The 18,903-nt window shown below is 39.0% G+C and overlaps 1 protein-coding gene across 2 annotated transcripts in view; it reads right to left on the reverse strand.

Annotated features, from left to right (window-relative positions):
• Nucleotides 1–3,772: 3,772 nt before the first annotated feature.
• LOC126191124 (CCR4-NOT transcription complex subunit 10) overlaps nucleotides 3,773–18,903 on the reverse strand; it is a 162,813-nt gene continuing 147,682 nt past the window's right edge. For both annotated transcript variants that reach the window (XM_049931871.1, XM_049931872.1), the window contains exon 13: nucleotides 3,773–4,258. In XM_049931871.1, the coding sequence (XP_049787828.1) occupies nucleotides 4,203–4,258 (56 nt within the window). In that variant the 3' untranslated portion in view covers nucleotides 3,773–4,202. The remainder of the gene's footprint in view (nucleotides 4,259–18,903) is intronic.

The raw sequence follows: 18,903 nt of genomic DNA on the forward strand, positions 1-18,903 counted from the left end.
GGAGTCTCTGAAGAGATGCTCAGCTTGCCTTCAATGCAGCTCTTTTCTTAAAGGAAAAGGATTGTATCTTTAGAATTGGAATCTTTCAGGAAAGAAAGGTATTCAGAAGGAACTGGTTGTGGCTTACAGTAAGGGACTAACCCCAGCATTTGCCTTCATTGAAAATGAGAAACCACAGAAAACCACTTTCAAGGTTTTCAAGGATTCAAACAAGCTTGCCTCCCAAATCCAGGGGCTGCTAGCTCAACAGCTCAACATGCAGAGCTACGCCAAGTCAGTGGAGAATTTTGAAAAACTGGTTGTTGTACACTGTTTCAAAATAAAATAAAATTCATCATAACAAAAGATTGAACTCTGAAGTTACATGTTGTTCCTTTAATTGTGCATGGAGTTTGTGGCTTCAGTTATTACAGTATTACAAGAGCGTAAATAGATTAAGGGGAGGGTGGGATGCACGGCACAGTTGGCTCTGATAAATTTAAGCAGCTTACTGAAAAAATATCTTAGAAATGAAACAACTACAGAATCAGCTGTCATCACTTACCCCTTCCACTCTCTACAAACTCCTCCCAATCATTTTGTATTGGAATAGGTTTTCATAATTGAGTACCACTCAGATGACCAGATTGGACAATATTTTTCCATTTGGGCTACTAATGATAGAATACTGAGCCAATTTTTTAAAGAAATGCAATTCCATTTGGGTGATATTTTTATTGATCACTGTTGTTTTGGGTGACAGACAAATTCAAGTGTATTAATATGTACTGACTTTAATTTAATGTTATTTTTAATGATATTCGCTACTCCACCGCCTTGTAAAATACTGAAATATTGCATGCCCAAAGTTCTACCAGCCTCCAAATGATTACCCCCGTCATCTCATTAAACTGCTGTAGGTAATTGGGATATTATAGTACTGTGTACATATTTTTAACTGACCATAATCTTAACCGAAAAATCAAAATCAGTTTTCCTCCTCTTTCTTGTTGCAAACTTATCTATAATTACGAACTATAACAACAGAGCTTCTGTAAAGTTTGGAAGGTAGGAGACGAGGTACTGGCAGAAGTAAAGCTGTGAGTATCGGTCGTGAGTTGTGCTTCGGTAGCTCAGTTGGTAGAGCACTTGCCCGCGAAAGGCAAAGGTCCCGAGTTCGAGTCTCGGTCGGGCACACAGTTTTAATCTGCCAGGAAGTTTCATATCAGCGCACACTCCGCTGCAGAGTGAAAATCTCATTCTGGAAGCACAAAAACAATTAAAGGTAGTGTTGTGATGTGAGTCGGCAGCCACTATGTTCCAAGTTGCCAGATGTTACATCCTCTTGCTAATGATATATGGGTGGAAGGTGGCCAAAGGGGTTTGTTGCAATAAGAATGTGGACAGGAAAGCAAAAGATTAGTTGACACAAATGCACTCTAAATAAATATATTGTACTCAGCATGTGCATGAAGAAATGCTACATTGTTGACAACTTGTGGCAACTGTGGCTAGCTATAAGCAGAGGCCTGACACAGGCATGTGTCTATGTGCACTGAATGTTTGCCTGTACAGCTATCAACAATTCAGTGTAAAGTATCTAGAAGTAATCTTGAACTAGAAGACTGGTGCCCAGTTGCCTGCTGCTTATAACATCGCCATGGCAGCCTTCATTCGTCAATATGTTCAAAGTGCCGCTCGCAGTGTCTGCAGCAATCTTCAAGGTGCTGGCTCCGGCAATATCAATAGGCTGCGATACTACAGGTATCACTTACATTAAACTCAAATGAAAGTAGCAACTGAACTGATTAACAAAAACTGAGCTCAAGCAATGCCAACAATTGGTCTTGGCTAAAATAGGGATAGGTGATAGCTGATAGTACTATGGATGTACAGATAGTTTGAATCTAGCGTTGGCCTTGCTGACTATTGATAGTGTGTACCTCTTTTCCTGTCATATGACTGACAATCAAAACATCTTTCAATTTCACTATTTGGCAACTGTGCTGTGTGTAATAGGGGGGGGGGGGAGGGGGGGGGGGGGGAAGTCTGGACCTCTGGTCGCCCCCCACCCTTTGGCTATGTCCTTGTACCTGTAACCCAGCCAACGAGAGGTCCACAATCATGAAGCTGACAAACCAGTAGCTGGTGGGTAGCATTACTTGTGGCATCATTCTTTAATATGAGATTCACAATATAGTGTTTTGTAGATGCCATGGCTTGAAAATTTAATTCTTTGTGATCCCATGCTGTTTGTTACCTGATGTCCAAGGGTTTTACGTGTGTTCTTAATTAATCATTACAGGTACTGGTTAGTCCTTGGACTTTTTCTTCTGATACTTGACACAATTTTTGGTTCTGATCATGCTTCACATATGTTAAAAATGCCAAGCTGCAAAGTAACTGGAATTCCATATTAAACTTTAGGTCTCCTTATACCTGATGAGCAAGAATTTTTGCAGGCTGGAGGAAGGTAAGGGAATAAGCAATGCAGTTTTAAATTCAAACAAATTCTCGATTTGAGTACTGCTTTATTCTTTTGTCAGAAGTTCATATTCTGCTAAATTTTGGCCATGAAGGTTTTGAAATCAGCTGAAATTTCTTACCATTTAACAGATTTAAACCTTGCTAATATTGTGACACAAGTAAATCACAGTAGTGAATGACCACTGCAATATAAATAGCTGTATGAGCAAAGACAATCTCTCACTCACAACAAAGTCACATAAACAAGAAGTTGTACACTGTGGTTCAACTTTTATTTCTGTTTAGACATGTTGCACAAAACATAGGCTGTTATATATTCACCTGAAGTGGCAGTCCAACATTTTTTTTTTTTTTTTACGTCTTCAGATTACTGCACTGGTAATAAATAGATGTACAAACAGGAAACTATTCTTATAGTATTAACATTCTGATCCTTTATACATGTAGATACAGTTTTACACATACCTTTGGTACTTTTGTCATACAAAAAAAGACAGTTACCAACAGAGACATCAATACTTTCAGAGATAACAATGGAAATAGTAATAATAAGAAGAAGGTGAAAAAAAAAACAGTTTTACTGGACACATTTTAACAAATAATGAATGAATACTTTTGTCTGTTTTTAGTAACAACACTTTTACTTCCTCCATAAAATTTTAACATTGTCAACAAATAAATCTGTTTAAAAAGTTCATGTATTGTTAAAGAAATCTTTCTCCTATACATCTCTACACACTGTATGAAATTAATTACAAGAAACATGACAAAAAATTTTTCAATTTCATTAGTCAACATTTTTGCCAATTAAGAATGTTTCTAATGATTTTTTGATCTTATTTGTTCTTTATATACCATATGTAAGCTTATCCTTAATGACAATCTCCATATAACACCTTAGTACTGTTAAAAGGAAAGTATGCAAGTGCTGCTAGAAATGCTGCTGAAATATTTGTGGACCTAGAAACATTTCCAGCACTCAAACATTTCATGTTTGACATTAAAATCAATCTTTCTGGCATACAAAAATGTTAAAAAGAAATGTGATATTTTTACAAAAAAACACATATGCCACAGCACTATCTTGTGGATTTTTATACAAAACATTGGTATTCACTGTATGGAAGACGTCTGGTCTACTTCAACCAGCATGCAGGTCTTTTGACTACTAGGAAGACAAATAAAGACTATCCTGAGTCATGAACATTAGGAAATGACTTACAAAACCAGTTATCACAATCAATGCTCCAACCTCCTCCTCCACCCCCCCTCCCTCCCTCTCTCTCTCTCTCTCTCTCTCTCTCTCTCTCTCTCTCTCTCTCTCTCTCTCTCTCTGTGTGTGTGTGTGTGTGTGTGTGTGTGTGTGTGTGTGTGTGTGTGAGCATGCGCACGCACACACATGTGCACATATGTATGTGTATGTACACACACACACACACACACACACACACACACACACACACACACAGAAAAGATTCTGTGGGTTGGTAGGAGGAAACAGAAAATAGTGACATACTGAATATAAATACAGAAACATTTTTACATTCCATTTCATCACTTGTTCTATATCACTGTAAACAAGCATTTTTGTATAAAATTGCAACAGAAGTGTAACTTTCTTCATACCAATATTACTTACTTTACACAGCTTATGTGGCATTCATGTGAATAACTGAGGAAAAAGTTGGACTGAACCATGCATTGTCCACAAAAACAGCAGTTACCCTGTACTGCACTCATCTATATTGTGGTGAATGTTGTTTCAGGATAGACCTTGCAACATCAGCATGACCTGGAATCACAAACATGCTGGTGAAAAAGATCGAAGGTAAGGTAATCTCTTCACAGTGCGAATAACAGTTGAAAATATATTCCACTTGAAATATGAGGGCACAGTGAAATTGTAGCTTAATCTAATTTACGGTACATAAGAAATAGCAAAATTTTCTTGTAACAGTTTGTTTACTGTCTGCTTCTTACTTCTACATGGCAATGATGACTTTGAGCTCTGACAAGTGCTGCCACAATTAACTCATTGTTGCAGCATTCAATAATAGCATTTTACCCTGTTAAATGCACTTGATATTTAAACAACTTCTTTTCACTTCTTTTTAAATTGTTTCATTTTTCTTTCATCTTAGTTTCATTTCTTTTTCATCTTTCCATATATCCGCATCTCATTCTGTGTTTCTTTAATCTATTCCAACCTCTACCTTTCCAGTCTTTTACATTTTCTTTACTCATATGTACCCAGCCTCCTTACTCCTCAGCCCTTTAAATTGGTTGTGGCATACATTATTTGCCTTCAATTTATCAACACATTCTGTAGTATACCTGAACACACGACATTTGTTCTCTCCTACACCAATCCCAAAGCCACTACAATATGAATGTGGCACCCCTGCGAAACAACTGACTTTGGTTGATTGCTCTAAGCCAAGGAATAACACAGTATGTTCATTTGTAATAAACTTTTTTATTTTGTCATATTCCAGAAAGTATTAAACACTTCTTCGCATTTGCTTGAGTTGATAATCCTCAAAATGGCAAAAGAAACTTGTCAGTTTCCATGGTTTAGTGGCAGGTACTCTTGTGTGTTCTGATGTAGTGGTAGTGGTAGTAGAGGTAGCACAACTAACATTAAGGAATCTTGAACTAAAATGATTCCAATGTAGGAGAAGATGATTTTAATTGTTAACGTGTTTTGTTGTTAAAACACTTGTTCTCTTGTCCTTTAATATTTTACATTCCACTCTGAAGTACAGTGCAGAAAACATCAAACCTATGTGAAATAGAAGGATCTTCAATTTAAAACTCTTTGTAATAATAATTTGTACTCTAAATCAAGAAGCAAAACACCTGTAAAAATTAAAAATAGCCAACAACATAAAAATAGCTGACAAATTATCTTCCAATTTTATGTGCATTACCCTTTTTTCTGTTTCCTCTCATAAATTTAATTCTTAACACTTTTAATTGCACAGATATTTGACAAGCATTTGTACTGGTGCAGGCACCACTCAAAGACTTGGTAAGTAACTATTGTGAAATTCGCCTGAAATGATTTAGGATGAGGGACTACAAATAACAGGACTATTAGCTCTCTGACCTAGATAATATGAATATGCTAAAATTCAGTTAAATTAATCACATTACTAGACGTTAATGCCAGCCTGCTCTCTCTCTCTCTCTCTCTCTCTCTCTCTCTCTCTCTCTCTCTCACACACACACACACACACACACACACACACATGAAATACACTTGCAAGAGCAATCTCTGTGGGGTTGTCAAATACGACTCAATCATCCACACTGCATTGATATATATTTCTTGAAAACACTTTTTCCTATAATACAATGAAAAATGTGAAAGTATACTGATGAATTTTAGTATAATTGTGCTTAATCTCTATATGACATCAGTAAGTTGCAAATACTTATGTCATCTTCCAGTCCACACAAAAAAATGAGACACTATATGCCAATTCACTTTTCATATGTAAATATTCTGAGCCTGCACAATTCGAGAGATTAGGCAGAAGAAGACACATGCAAATTGTGTCTTTACCCAAAACTGCATGACAGTATTTTCATTTTGACTTCACACTGCACAGATCAATTTCTGTAACCACCACTGCAGCATTTTTAAGAAGTGTATTCCTGACTATGATATGGCTTGGAACTGAATAGTGTCCTGGTTAAGAGACAAAATTAGAAGTGCAACACTAATGTTTTGTCACCCTGGAATTTCATCCCCACATCAGATTTTGAGACATCTTGAAACATAGTATTAGTGGCAACTGTAACAATTTTTTTTATCTCATAAGTTTATCTTATTATTAGGTCTACAACTTTGCTCTTGCCATTCCTTCTCAAAGTTTGAGGCTTTATTGTGCTAAACATACAAAGATATTAAAATTCAAAGTATTGACCATTGCTGGCCACTTCTTTCTCCCATTCATTCAGGCCACATATGAATACAGCAGCATAAGAACTGGGTGTCTTTTGAGAAGCTCTATGAACTGATACAATTTGCACTTGTTCACTGGTCAGCCATGCCATGTGTCACTGATTGAAAAAGGTGGTAGTCAGAGAGGGCATGTCTGGAGAACATGGAAGATGAGGTTGGAATTCCCATTTCAATGTTTCCAAGTATGTTTTGACAGGTTATGCAACATGGGGTCAAGTACTGTCATGTTGCAAAATCACCTCTTCCAGTCTGTCACTGTAATAACACCATTTGTCTTTCAATGCCCAGCTCAAACACATCAATCACTTTCAATAACAATCTCCTGTGATTGATTCAGTTGGTTTCAGTGCTTCAAAAACAGGTTTCCCAACACAGGTCTTCCCCACAATTTTATGAGGCTCAGCCACAGATATCTTCATATTCAAGCAGAAAATTAAAACTTCCTACAGATGATGAGAGGAATTAGCCACTTTTCAGCTCAAAAGATTATAAGATAATCAGTGGGCTTCATATAAAGTTACTTTTTTATTGCCTGTAATATCTCACACCAGCTAAAATGCAGCCCTACTGTGAATACTGTTCTCTAACACAGAAAGAGTTGGTTGACATTCGTAAGCAGCTGGGAATCGCGCTGACTATGGTCAAACAATTGGCAGCTGCTACAAGTCATTGTTTTGGAAGAGCTAGGTGTCCTGAACAGGGTGGACAGAGAATAGGGAGGACTCAGGGTGTTGTAATGTTCCCCCTAACCAAGTCTGAGGTGCTGTCTTTCACTGAAATTGAGCCAGTGGGACTCACTTCAGGTGTTTTGGGGAAACCTGCCTTGTCTGGTATCAAGAGGAGGCAAACATGAAAGGGTAGGGGTCTACTGGTTGTCAGCAGTTCAAATGTACAGCACATGATGGTACACCTTAGGGATGTGACAGCAAGGGACAGGGAAAGATATCAGGTGCACTCAAGTGTGTATGCCCGGGAGGCTCATTCAACATGTTGAAGAGGCTACTCCAGCAGCCACTGCGGGAACAGGGTGCAACCGCTTACACATTGTGGAGCACCTTGGAACAAATGATGCCTGTCATCTGGGCTCCTGTTTCATATTTGGGACATACTAGTGACTGGCAGAGAAGGTGGAGAAGAACAGCCTTGCACATGGAGTTTCACAGAAGCTCACAACTTGCATCACTGTACCCAGAAATGCTTGTGGCTCCCTGGTTCTGAGCTGAGTGGGAGGACTGAACCAGAGACTCTGAGGGTTCTGTGCCAAGCTAGGCTGTGACTTCCTGGGCTTGTGCCATAGGGTTGAGAACTGTAGGTTCCCCCTAAATGGGTTAGGTGTGCACTGTGCATCAGAGGCTGCTACTCAGATGCCTGACTGTGTGTGGGGTGCACACTAGGGCTTTTTAGATTATGTGACTCTACATCCAATCCAGATAACAACAGCTGTAGGAAACCCAGAAATATCAGTATAAGATTGAAAGAAATTCCTCTCATAGGTGAGATTATTAGAAGCCTAATGGTTCACTGCAAAAGCATTCACAAAAAATGCCAGAGTTTGATGTACTCTTGAAAAGCAGTGAAGCAAACATAATACTACGTACAAAAAGCTGGTTGAAATCTAATATTGAAATCAAGAGCCTCAAATCCACCAAAACAGAAACTGAAGCTGCATGTGAGATGTTTTGGGCAAGACTCACTATCATGAAATGATAACTGGATCCTTTCATCATCCACCATACTCATCACCTGCTGTTCTGAAGACTTTAGAGAAAACCTTGCCACTTGTAAGTAAATTCCCCCACTACACTACACTGGAACCTCACTTAACAAGCACCTCCCATAATGCAAAATTTGCATAATGAGAAAAACAATTTGTAAAAAAAAAAAAAAAAAAAAAAAAAAAAAAAAAAAAAAAAAAAAAAAAAAAAAAAAAAAAAGACTCACCTATGAGCAATGTTTCACATAATGAGTGACGAAGATTTAGTATGATGTCACCAGCAATTTGCATGTGATGGGGGAAACATCCAACAATATGAAAATCTTTCATTGTCAGCAGCAGCATATGAACAATGTCTTTAGTACATACTGCAGTTTGCGTTTAGTGCCCTTTCTGCAACCATATTAGTGCATCTATATTTTTTTGTGTTTAAATTTTAGTAACCTTTGTAGAAATGTCCCCGAAGACAATGCCGCAAAAAGACAACCACAAAAGGAAAAAAATGACCTTACAAATGAATGTAAAAATCAGTGCAAAATTCAAACGTGGTATGATTGTTGCTGATTTAGCACATCAACTATTTGCATTATCCTCAAGAATAAGGACAAGATTAATGACATAGATGTTTGAAATGGAGCGACGAGTGTTTAAACAATGGTTTTGTATTCTGGACAGTGTCGAAAAGTTGCTCCTTATGTAGATAAATGGAAAGCAATCGCAAAGGGACACTGTTAATGAGAACATCATGTGTGAGAAAGCGAGAATGATTTTCACTGACCATGTTAAGAAGACACCAGGATCATCAGGGGCCAAAGAAGTATTTAAGGAAAGCCATAGGTGGTTCGAGAAGCTTAAGAGAAGAACTGGCATCCACAGCATTGTGACGAATGGTGAAGAAGCCAGCTCTGACACAAAGGCAGCAGAGAACTTCATTAGCAACTTCAAGATGCTCATAGATTCTGAGGGGTACCTGCCATAACAGGCTTTTAATTGTGACAAGATAGAATGCATTGCCTAGTCACAAGCCAATGATAGACCATCTTACACTGCTATTCTGTGCCAATGCAATAGGCAATTTTAAAATGAAACTGCTGCTTGTTTATCATTCAGAAATTCCAAAAGCCTTCAAGAAGTGTAAATTTCTGAAAAACAAGTTAAATGTGATGTGGAGGACCAACAACAAGGCTTGGGTTACACATGATCTTTTTTGTGATTAGGTCAATGAAGTGTTTGGTCCTTCAGTGAAAAAATATTTGCTTGAGATGAATCTGCCACTCCATGTCTTTCTTGTTATGGACAATGCACCTGCCCATTCTCCAGGCCTACAAGACCACATTCTTGGAGAATTTCAATTCATCAAGATCCAATTTCTGCCTCCCAACACCACTCCATTACTCCAGCCTATGGACCAGGAGATTATTTCTCAGTTTAAGAAGCTCTATACTCCAGCACTCTTCAAGCATTGCTTTGAGTTATCTGAAGCTACCAATCTCACACAGAGAGTTTTGGAAATATCACTTCCACATCATTGAATGCATCAAGATGATTCAAAAAGCATGGGAAGGGGTTACCAAGAGAACTCTCACTTCTGCTTGGAAGAAGCTTTGGCCGGAGTGTGTTGCCAAATGTGACTCTGATGCATTTGCGTCAGCACCTATGCAGCCTACAGTCAACAAGATTGTGTCTTTGGCCAAGAGCATGTCATTAGAAGTGGATGACAATGATATCAATGAGCTTGTGGAAGATCATAGCCAAGAAACGACCACCAAAGAGCTTAAGGACTTGCAGTGTGTTTCACAGCAGGAAGTTGTTGAGAGGAGTTCTTCAGAAGGAGAGGAGGATTTGGTAACAGCAAAGCAGCAATCTTCTGGCACAATAAGAGAAACGCTGAAAGCATGGGAATCGGTTGCATCGTACATTGAAAATCACCACCCCTAATAAAGCAGTGGCAACGTGTGCTATGAATTTAATTGACAATAATGCTGTGTCGCATTTTCACCAACTGTTGAAGCATTGGCATAAACAAATGACTACATATAGCTTCCAAGTAAAAAAAAATTAGTTAAGTAATGTGAATAATAAAGTACCATGTTATTGTATTTTACATTAATTTATATGGAATAAATTGTTTTGCTTAATGATTATTTTGCACTATGAATAAGATTCTGGAACGAATTATGCTCGCTATGTGAGGTTCCACTGTATAATCACTGGTGGGGGCTTTAATCATCTAACAATCAATTGGGAGGATTATAGTTTTCTTAGTGGTGAATGTGACAGGATATCCTGTGAAACATTACTGACTGCTGTTTCTGTAAACTATCTGTAATACAGTGTTAAGAATTCCCATAATGAAGGAAATATACTGGTCCTAATAGCAGCAAATAGACCTGACCTCTTTGAGGACATCCACATCAAAACTAGTTGTGGCAACAATGATTACCAAAGTACAAATGACAATCAAAACAAGCAGAAATGTTCAGTAAACTGGATAAAAATTCAATAGCGTCCTATATCAATTAGGAAGTTGAAACTTTCACAACAAGACAGGAGCTGTTAAAGAGTTACGGCTCAAGCTTAAAGGAACAATGCACCATGCAATGAATAGATACGTACCCAGCAGAATAGTTCATAATGGGTGGGCACCCCTCATGGTACACGGTCACTGTACAGAAACTTCTGAAGAAACAGAGATTGCTGCATAATAGGTGTAAAACAATGTGTAGGACTATAGATAGAGAGATGCTCAATGAAACATATTTATCTGTCAACAGAGCACTACAATGACTACCGTAGCAGAATATTGTCAAATGATCTTTCACAAAACCCATAGAAATTCTGGGTGTATGTAAAGGCTGAAGTTAGTGCATGAGACAGGAACTGAAATTGAGGGTAGCAATGAGCAAAAACTGAAATGCTTAACTCTATTTTCAAATGTTCCTTTAAAATGGAAAACCTAGGAGAACTACCCCAGTTTAATCCACGTACCACTGAAAAAGCGACTGAAATAAGTATTAGTGTCAGTGGTATTGAGAAACAACTGAAACTGTTAAAATCAAACAAAACTCTAGGGCCCGATGAAATCCGTATCAGAATCTATATGGAATTTGTGACTGAGTTAGCCCTCTTGTAACTGTTATCTATCATAGATCCCTCAAACAAAAAAATGTGCGCAGTAGTTGGAAGACAGCACAGGTCACACCCATTTACAAGAAGGATAATAGAAGTGATCCACAAAACCACCGTCCAATACCCTTGACATCAATTTGTTGTAGAATCTTAGAACATATTCTGAGCTCAAACATAACGAGCTTATCTTGAACAGAACGACCTTCTTCACGCAACCAGAAAGGGGGAAGTGTGTTGGTGCCCTAGTCATTCGTGTTGTATATTAACGATCTTATAGAAAATTTTAATAGTAACTTCAGAATTTTTGCAGATGATGCAGTTATCTGTAATGAAGCAGTGTCTGAAAGACACTCCATAAATAGTCCATCAGATCTTGATAAGACTTCAAAGTGGTGTAAAGATTGGCAACTTGCTTTACATGTTCAAAAATATAAAGCTGTGCACTTCACAAAACAAAACAAAAACATAGTATCTTATGATTAAAATATTGATGAGCCACTGTTGGAACTGACCAACTCATATTAATCCTGGATGTAGCATTTTCTAGGGATGTAAAAAGGAATGATCATATAGGTTCACTCATGAATAAAGTGGATGGTAGACTTCAGTTTACTGCTAGAATACTGGGAAAGTGCAGTTAGTCTGCAAAGGAGATTCAAATGTTAGAGATCGATACCGAATGGGACTAACAGTGGAGACTGAATGTATAAAGGGAAGGGCAGCATGAATTTTCATAGGTTTGTTTGAACCATCAGGGAGTGTCAGAGAGATGTTGAAAGAACTGAAGTGACAGACTCTTGAAGACAGACATAAACTATACTGATAAAGTCTACAACCAAAGTTTCAGGAACCTTCTTTAAATGTCGACTCTAGGAATATACTACAACCCCCAAAATATCACTCACATAGGGATCATGAGGAGAAGATTAGGATAATCACAGCACACAGAGGCATTAAAACAATTATTCTTCATGCACTCTGTGCATGAATGGGACAGGAAGAAACCGTAATAACTGGTACCCTCTGCCATGCACATCATGGTGGTTTGCAGAGTATAGATGTAGATGTAGGTTGATAAATTCAATCAAGAATAATTTAATCATGCAATCACAAACTGACTAATATTTTGATGGCACTATATTTACAAACGTCTAGGCTTATTATATGACATTTACAATATACCACCTGCCTTACCACTACCCCCTACTGCCACGTGTTGCAAAACAATGGAAGCAAAGCTGCATATCTAATAACTGTGATAAGTATACATTGCCTGAAAAAAAAGGGAAGCTTCCAGAAGCAGAAGAGGAAATGAAATGAAACTTCATGGGTTGAGAGTGTGTGATGTTATTTCAGTGATCACAAAATCAAGTAAAATTTACAAATAACTTGGCAGTATGAGCCCACTTATAAGCATGATTCTGGTCTTCTCTGGCCTAAATGCATGCAGTGCTTGGGTTTGTGATGATGTCACAAAGCTGTTGTATCCTCTTCTGAGGCAAGCTGGCCCACAAGTGTTGTAATTCGTCCTTGATATCCCGGATATTGAAACTGGGATGGAACTGACATCTGAGCTGGTACCACATGTTCTATACAGGACAGATCTGGGAATCAATTGTTGTGTTGAAAGCTGGCACAACAAAACAGTTGGCTGAGAGGTAACATATGGGGACATGGGATGTCCACAATGTGCCGTGTGCCATGAGAGCTTCCTCAATCACCACCAGCTGCAATATGAAGCCATATCTGATGGCTGCCCACACCATGACACAAGAAGTAATACTTCTGCACCTCTCCAAAACATTGGAAAAAATGGGACCTTCCCCTAGGTTGCTGCCATACATGAAATGATAGCCATCCAGGGCAGTGCAGAATGACGAGTCACTGCTGTACAGAATGTGATGCCATTAATCACCAATCCATGCTTCTCAGTCACAGACCCATTTCAAATGCAGCCATTTGAGCTGTGGTGTTAATTGCAGCTTACCCACAGGACCATAATTCCCTAGTCAGGCAATGGAGCAAGTTCACACAGTATGTTGTAGGGAGTCCTGACCAATGAGTATGGCTACCCTCATGCTCCCACTCAGTCCAAAATCATGCCACTGTCAAATCCAAATGTCCCACAAATCTGGATACTGTGTGATTCAACCAGCCAGCCAAATGGAGACCAACAATGAGGCCTCTTTCAAACTCTATCAGTTGCTGATAATACCATTTCACATGAGCATGCGGCATCTCTATGTCCTTCAAAGTGATCGCTCAACATATGACACTGTACATACATCTATACCCTACCAGGCCTGGTAAAAACAGTAAACATGAACAACAATAACACACTCTAGTGACTGTTCTACATGTCACAGATAACTGAAACTCTAATCATGTACATATCCACCAAAGATGTACACATGTACGAGGTGTGACTGGAAAGTTTTAAGAATGGGCTTGTAATTGTACAATGGTAGTACTTACATGCCACTGTGATGCATCTCCTTCAAAATAGTCCCCTTCTGACTGAACACACTGACTGCAACGGTGTTTCCACTTTTGGAAACATCCTGGAAATTTTATTCCTGAAGTGTGTAAAGGATGCTCTCTGTATTTGCTGGATGTCTTCAATCAAGTCAAATCGCTTCCCTTTCAGTGAAAATTTCAGTTTAGGAAACAGGTAGAAGTTCGCAGGGAGCAAATCAGGAGAATATGGCAGTTGTAGAAACCAGGAATTTTGAATTTGCTCAAAAATTCAACGATGGAGAAGGCACAATGATCCAGAGCATTGTCATGGTGTAGCACCCAACCCCTGTCTTTCCACAATGCAGGCCTTTTCGTCCACACCTTTTTGTGCAAACGCTCAAGGACACATTCAAAGTATTCCTGGTTAATTGTCTGTCCTCTAGGGGTAAATTCATGATGCACAATACTGGTAGAAATGAAAAATATCACCAACACAGTCTTCACCTTCGACCGACTTTGCTGTGCTTTTTCAGTCATGGTGAACCTGGAGCCTTCCACTGCGAAGACTACACTTTGGTTTCAGGATCATATCCATATACCCATGAATTGTCACCTGTAATTACCCTATTTAACAAATCTGGGTTATTTTTAGTCTGATTAATCAGTTCTTGGCACGCTTCAAGTCGGTATTGTCTCTGGTCACTTGACAACAGTCTTGGAATGAAATATGTGGACACCCAATGCATGTTCAGATATTCGGTTAAAATTGACTGAACGGTATAGAAACTTAAATTAAGTTCATCAGCAATCTCCCTAATTGTAAGTCTACAGTCAGAGCACTAAGTCGTGAACTTTCTCAACATTTTCATTCGTTTTGGAGGTGGAAGGATGGCCGGACCGCGGTTTATCTTCAAATGATTCGGGGCCATTCTTAAATCTGTTGAACCACACAAAAACATTTGTCTGGCTCATACAATTATCTTCAAAAGCTGTTTTTAATAGCTCATAAGCCTCAGAAGCTGATTTATCGGTTCAAAACAAAATTTCACACAAACTCGTTGCTCTGTTTTTACATCTATTTTCACGCAGACAGAATCTGGCAACAAGCACTAACAGACCAGCACTAAACCAGCTGCCACAACAAACTGAATAAAGGAAACACAGTTTCCTGTCAGAGGGCGTTCAAGGACAAGGCAATGACTCACTCCCCACCCTCCCGTGTACCTGCCTGCCAAACCAGTAAGCAGTAGCAGATCCATTCTTAAAACTCTCCAGTCACACCTCATACAAAGTTCCATTGACACCTGACTATGATATCCCTTTTTTTGTCATGCATTTTATTAAAGGTCAGTCTGGTAACTCCTTTGAAGGTGGTTCAAAGACTGTATGTACTCACAAAACTCTATATGAAGTGCATATTTCAGCACAGATGTACTCCATAAAAGTTATGATACAGAAACTGGATATTTTATGTGACACACATGGATGACACTTGTGCAACTTTTTACAGAAACTGGAAATTTTTATCAGAAGAAAGCATAGTCTGGACTTGGTATTAAATGAGCAAGTTTAGATCCACACCTTCTTCAAAATATCTGGAAAATTATTAATGTGACATGGTTTGTTTGCACTTAATAGACCTCACTTTTATTGAAATGTCACAGTTAAGAAAAGTTACATAAAATAGGACTTCATCCAGCCCCGGTAGCTGAGTGCTCAGCACGACAGAATGTCAATCCTAAAGGGCCGAGTTCAGTTCCCGGCTGGGTCAGAGATTTTCTCCACTCAGGGACTGGGTGTTGTGTTGTCCTAATCATCCTCCTTTTATCCCCATCAATGCGCAAGTTGCTGAAGTGGTGTCAAATCGAAAGACTTGCACCTGGCAAATGGTCTACCCGATGGGAGGCCCTTGTCACATGACATTTAGTTATAGGATTTCATATATATATTCAACCTTAATATGGAATATGTACAATTTCTCGTTTCATTGTATTCAATCAGCCATGGTCGACAATAATTGATTTGTCAACAAGAGATAAGATGTCGCCATGAAATGTGCAGCTCAGTGACCATGCCAGACTCATAAAGAAACAAATATAATTTGTTATGTTAAGAAATAGTGCTCACCTATGTGTTTTAAAAAAATATATTGCTTATATCCTTTTCACAGTTACTATGCATGAATTACATTAGTGGCTCAAGCTAGTGCTGTGTCTAATATATCAACATCTTTACTCACTGTAATGCACTAATCCACACAATTTTCATTTACAGTCTGTTCCTTCTGTGTGTGTGTGTGTGTGTGTGTGTGTGTGTGTGTGTGTGTGTAAAGCACTCCCTGTTTTATGACAGCACTGTTCATATGGCAGATACTGCAAAGTCATTGTTTAAATAAGTGTAATTGTCATTGATTCAAGAGAATTTGACAAGAGAAATATGTTGAAGTACAACATTTTCAAGGCAACTGAGTGTAAGAGTACAATCACTAACAAGCCAGTTGTATTAGTTTCACAAAAATATATTATAAAAATAAGCTTGTATACTATGCAGACGACCACTGCATGTAACTGAATTCTCGGCTTGGACACGGGCCAAGTGCCAAAAGTTTAGATACTAATACATCAATGAGAATAATCAATGTTTGAAAATAAAATCAAACAATGGAAAATCCAGGATGGAATGTAACAATATTATGAGAAGGAAAGTTTCTACTTTCCGGGATGTTTCCAAAAGTGGAAACACCATTGCAGTAAGTGTGTTCAGTCAGAAGGGGACTATTTTGAAGGAGATGCATCACAGTAGCATGTAAGTACCACCATTGTACAATTGCAAGCCCATTCTTAAAACTTTCCAATCACACCTCATACATGTGTACATCTTTGGTGGATATATATATGATTAGAGTTTCAGTTATCTGTGACACGTAGAACAGTCACTAGAGTGTGTTATTGTTGTTCATGTTTACTGTTTTTACCAGGGCTGGCAGGGTATAGATGTATGAACAGTGTCATATGTTGAGCGATCACTTTGAAGGACATGGAGATGCCACATACTTATGTGAAATGGTATTATCAGCAACTGATAGAATTTGAAAGAGGCCTCATTGTTGGTCTCAATTTGACTGGCTGGTTGAATCACACAGTATCCAGATTTGTGGGACATTTGGATTTGACAGTGGCATGATTTTGGACTGAGTGGGAGCATGAGGGTAGCCATACTCATTGGTCAGGTTCTGGCCGACCACATCGGATCACCATATTGCTAGTTGACAGCATATGATCACTATTTTATGCACCAAGCACATAATAACCACTTCACATCTGCACCTGCCATCAGAGAACAAGTAAAGGACCCCCTACAACATACTGTGTGATCTTGCTCCATTGCCTGACTAGGGAATTACGGTCCTGTGGGTAAGCTGCCATTAACACCACAGCCAAAATGGCTGCATCTGAAATGGGGCTGTGACTGAGAAGCATGGATTGCTGATTAACGGCATCACATTTTTTGTAAGGCTGGCTCTCCCAAGGCTATCAGTAGTTCTAATGGAATGTTGTCTACTCCCAGGGCCTTGTTTCGATTTAGGTCTTTTAGTGCTATGTCAAACCCTTCATGCAGTATCGTATCTCCCATTTCATCTTCTTCTACTTTCTCTTCCATTTCCATAATATTGTTTTCAAGAACATCGCCCTTGTATAGACCCTCTATATACTCCTTCCACCTTTCTGCTTTCCCTTCTTTGCTTAGAACTGGGTTTCCATCTGAGCTCTTGATGTTCATACAAGTGGTTCTCTTATCTCCAAAGGTCTCTTTAATTTTCCTGTAGGCAGTATCTATCTTACCCCTAGTGAAATAAGCATCTACATCCTTACATTGGTCCTCTAGCCATCCCTGCTTAGCCATTTTGCACTTCCTGTCGATCTCATTTTTGAGACGTTTGTATTCCTTTTTGCCTGTTTCATTCACTGCATTTTTGTATTTTCTCCTTTCATCAATTAAATTCAACATCTCTTCTGTTATCCAAGTATTGCTACTAGCCCTCGTCTTTTTACCTATCTGATCCTCTGCTGCTTTCAAAATTTCGTCTCTCAAAGCTACCCGTGCTTCTTCTACTGTATTTCTTTCCCCCATTCTTGTCAATCATTCCCCAATGCTCTCCCTGAAACTCTCTACAACCTCTGGTTCTTTCAGTTTATCCGGGTTGCATCTACTGAAATTCCTACCTTTTCGCAGTTTCTTCAGTTTTATGTTTATAAGTATAAAGTTGATTAAGGTGAGCAGGAAGACATCACAAGTTTGGAATAAGGTGGCTGAGGTAATATCGAGCAGCAGACAGGCCGTTTGACCACATGCAGACTATTTACAGCAATACCCCACCACTCTCACCTCAGCCCACACTGCCAGCCTGGTTCAGAAGCAATTTCCCAGGCTATTACCCCCAATCCTGGTACTGCACATCTCTCAAAAAATCACTTAGATGTACACCTCTAGTAACTCAGTACTGTCCTTGTCTTGAGTGTATTACTCAGCTATTTCAACAAGGCTATGACTTCCTAAAATCATATCCTAAAATTAGGCCCATTCTGTTGGACATTCGGACATTTTGTCCACCACACCTAGAATAAGTTTTCATCACCCCCCTCCCCCCCCCCCCCCCAACCCAATTCTCTGCAATATCCAAGCCAGACCCTAGGCTCCTTTTGCCCTCCCCAACGGCTCCAATCCCTGCGACCGTCACCACTATAAGACTTGTTTGATGCACCATTCTGCCATCATCTACACCAATCCTGGAACTGGCAAAGCACATACTATCAAAGAGATGGCCACCTATGAAATGACACACATTGTAAACCAGTTGTGATGTAAACACCGTTCGGCTTTCTATATTGGTATGACTACCATCTACTTATTGAACATATCATTTAGGATGAATGGGCAAATACTGGCAACACACAATGTCTGTTATGCACCATGCTTTACAACATGATAGTTGCAACCTTGATGCCATTAAAACATGTTTTAGTCTCTCGCCAACTGCTTGGCCTAATTTATGTTAATTTCTATGGTCTCAGCATTTCTCTTCAGTAACTATTCCAATTCTTTATGCCCCTTTCATCTTTCTATGCCTTTTATTTTCTGACCTGTTCTTCCACCCCCCACCTGTCTG

This window comes from Schistocerca cancellata, chromosome 6, assembly GCF_023864275.1.
Source record: "Schistocerca cancellata isolate TAMUIC-IGC-003103 chromosome 6, iqSchCanc2.1, whole genome shotgun sequence".
Classification (NCBI taxonomy): Eukaryota; Metazoa; Arthropoda; class Insecta; order Orthoptera; family Acrididae; genus Schistocerca; species Schistocerca cancellata.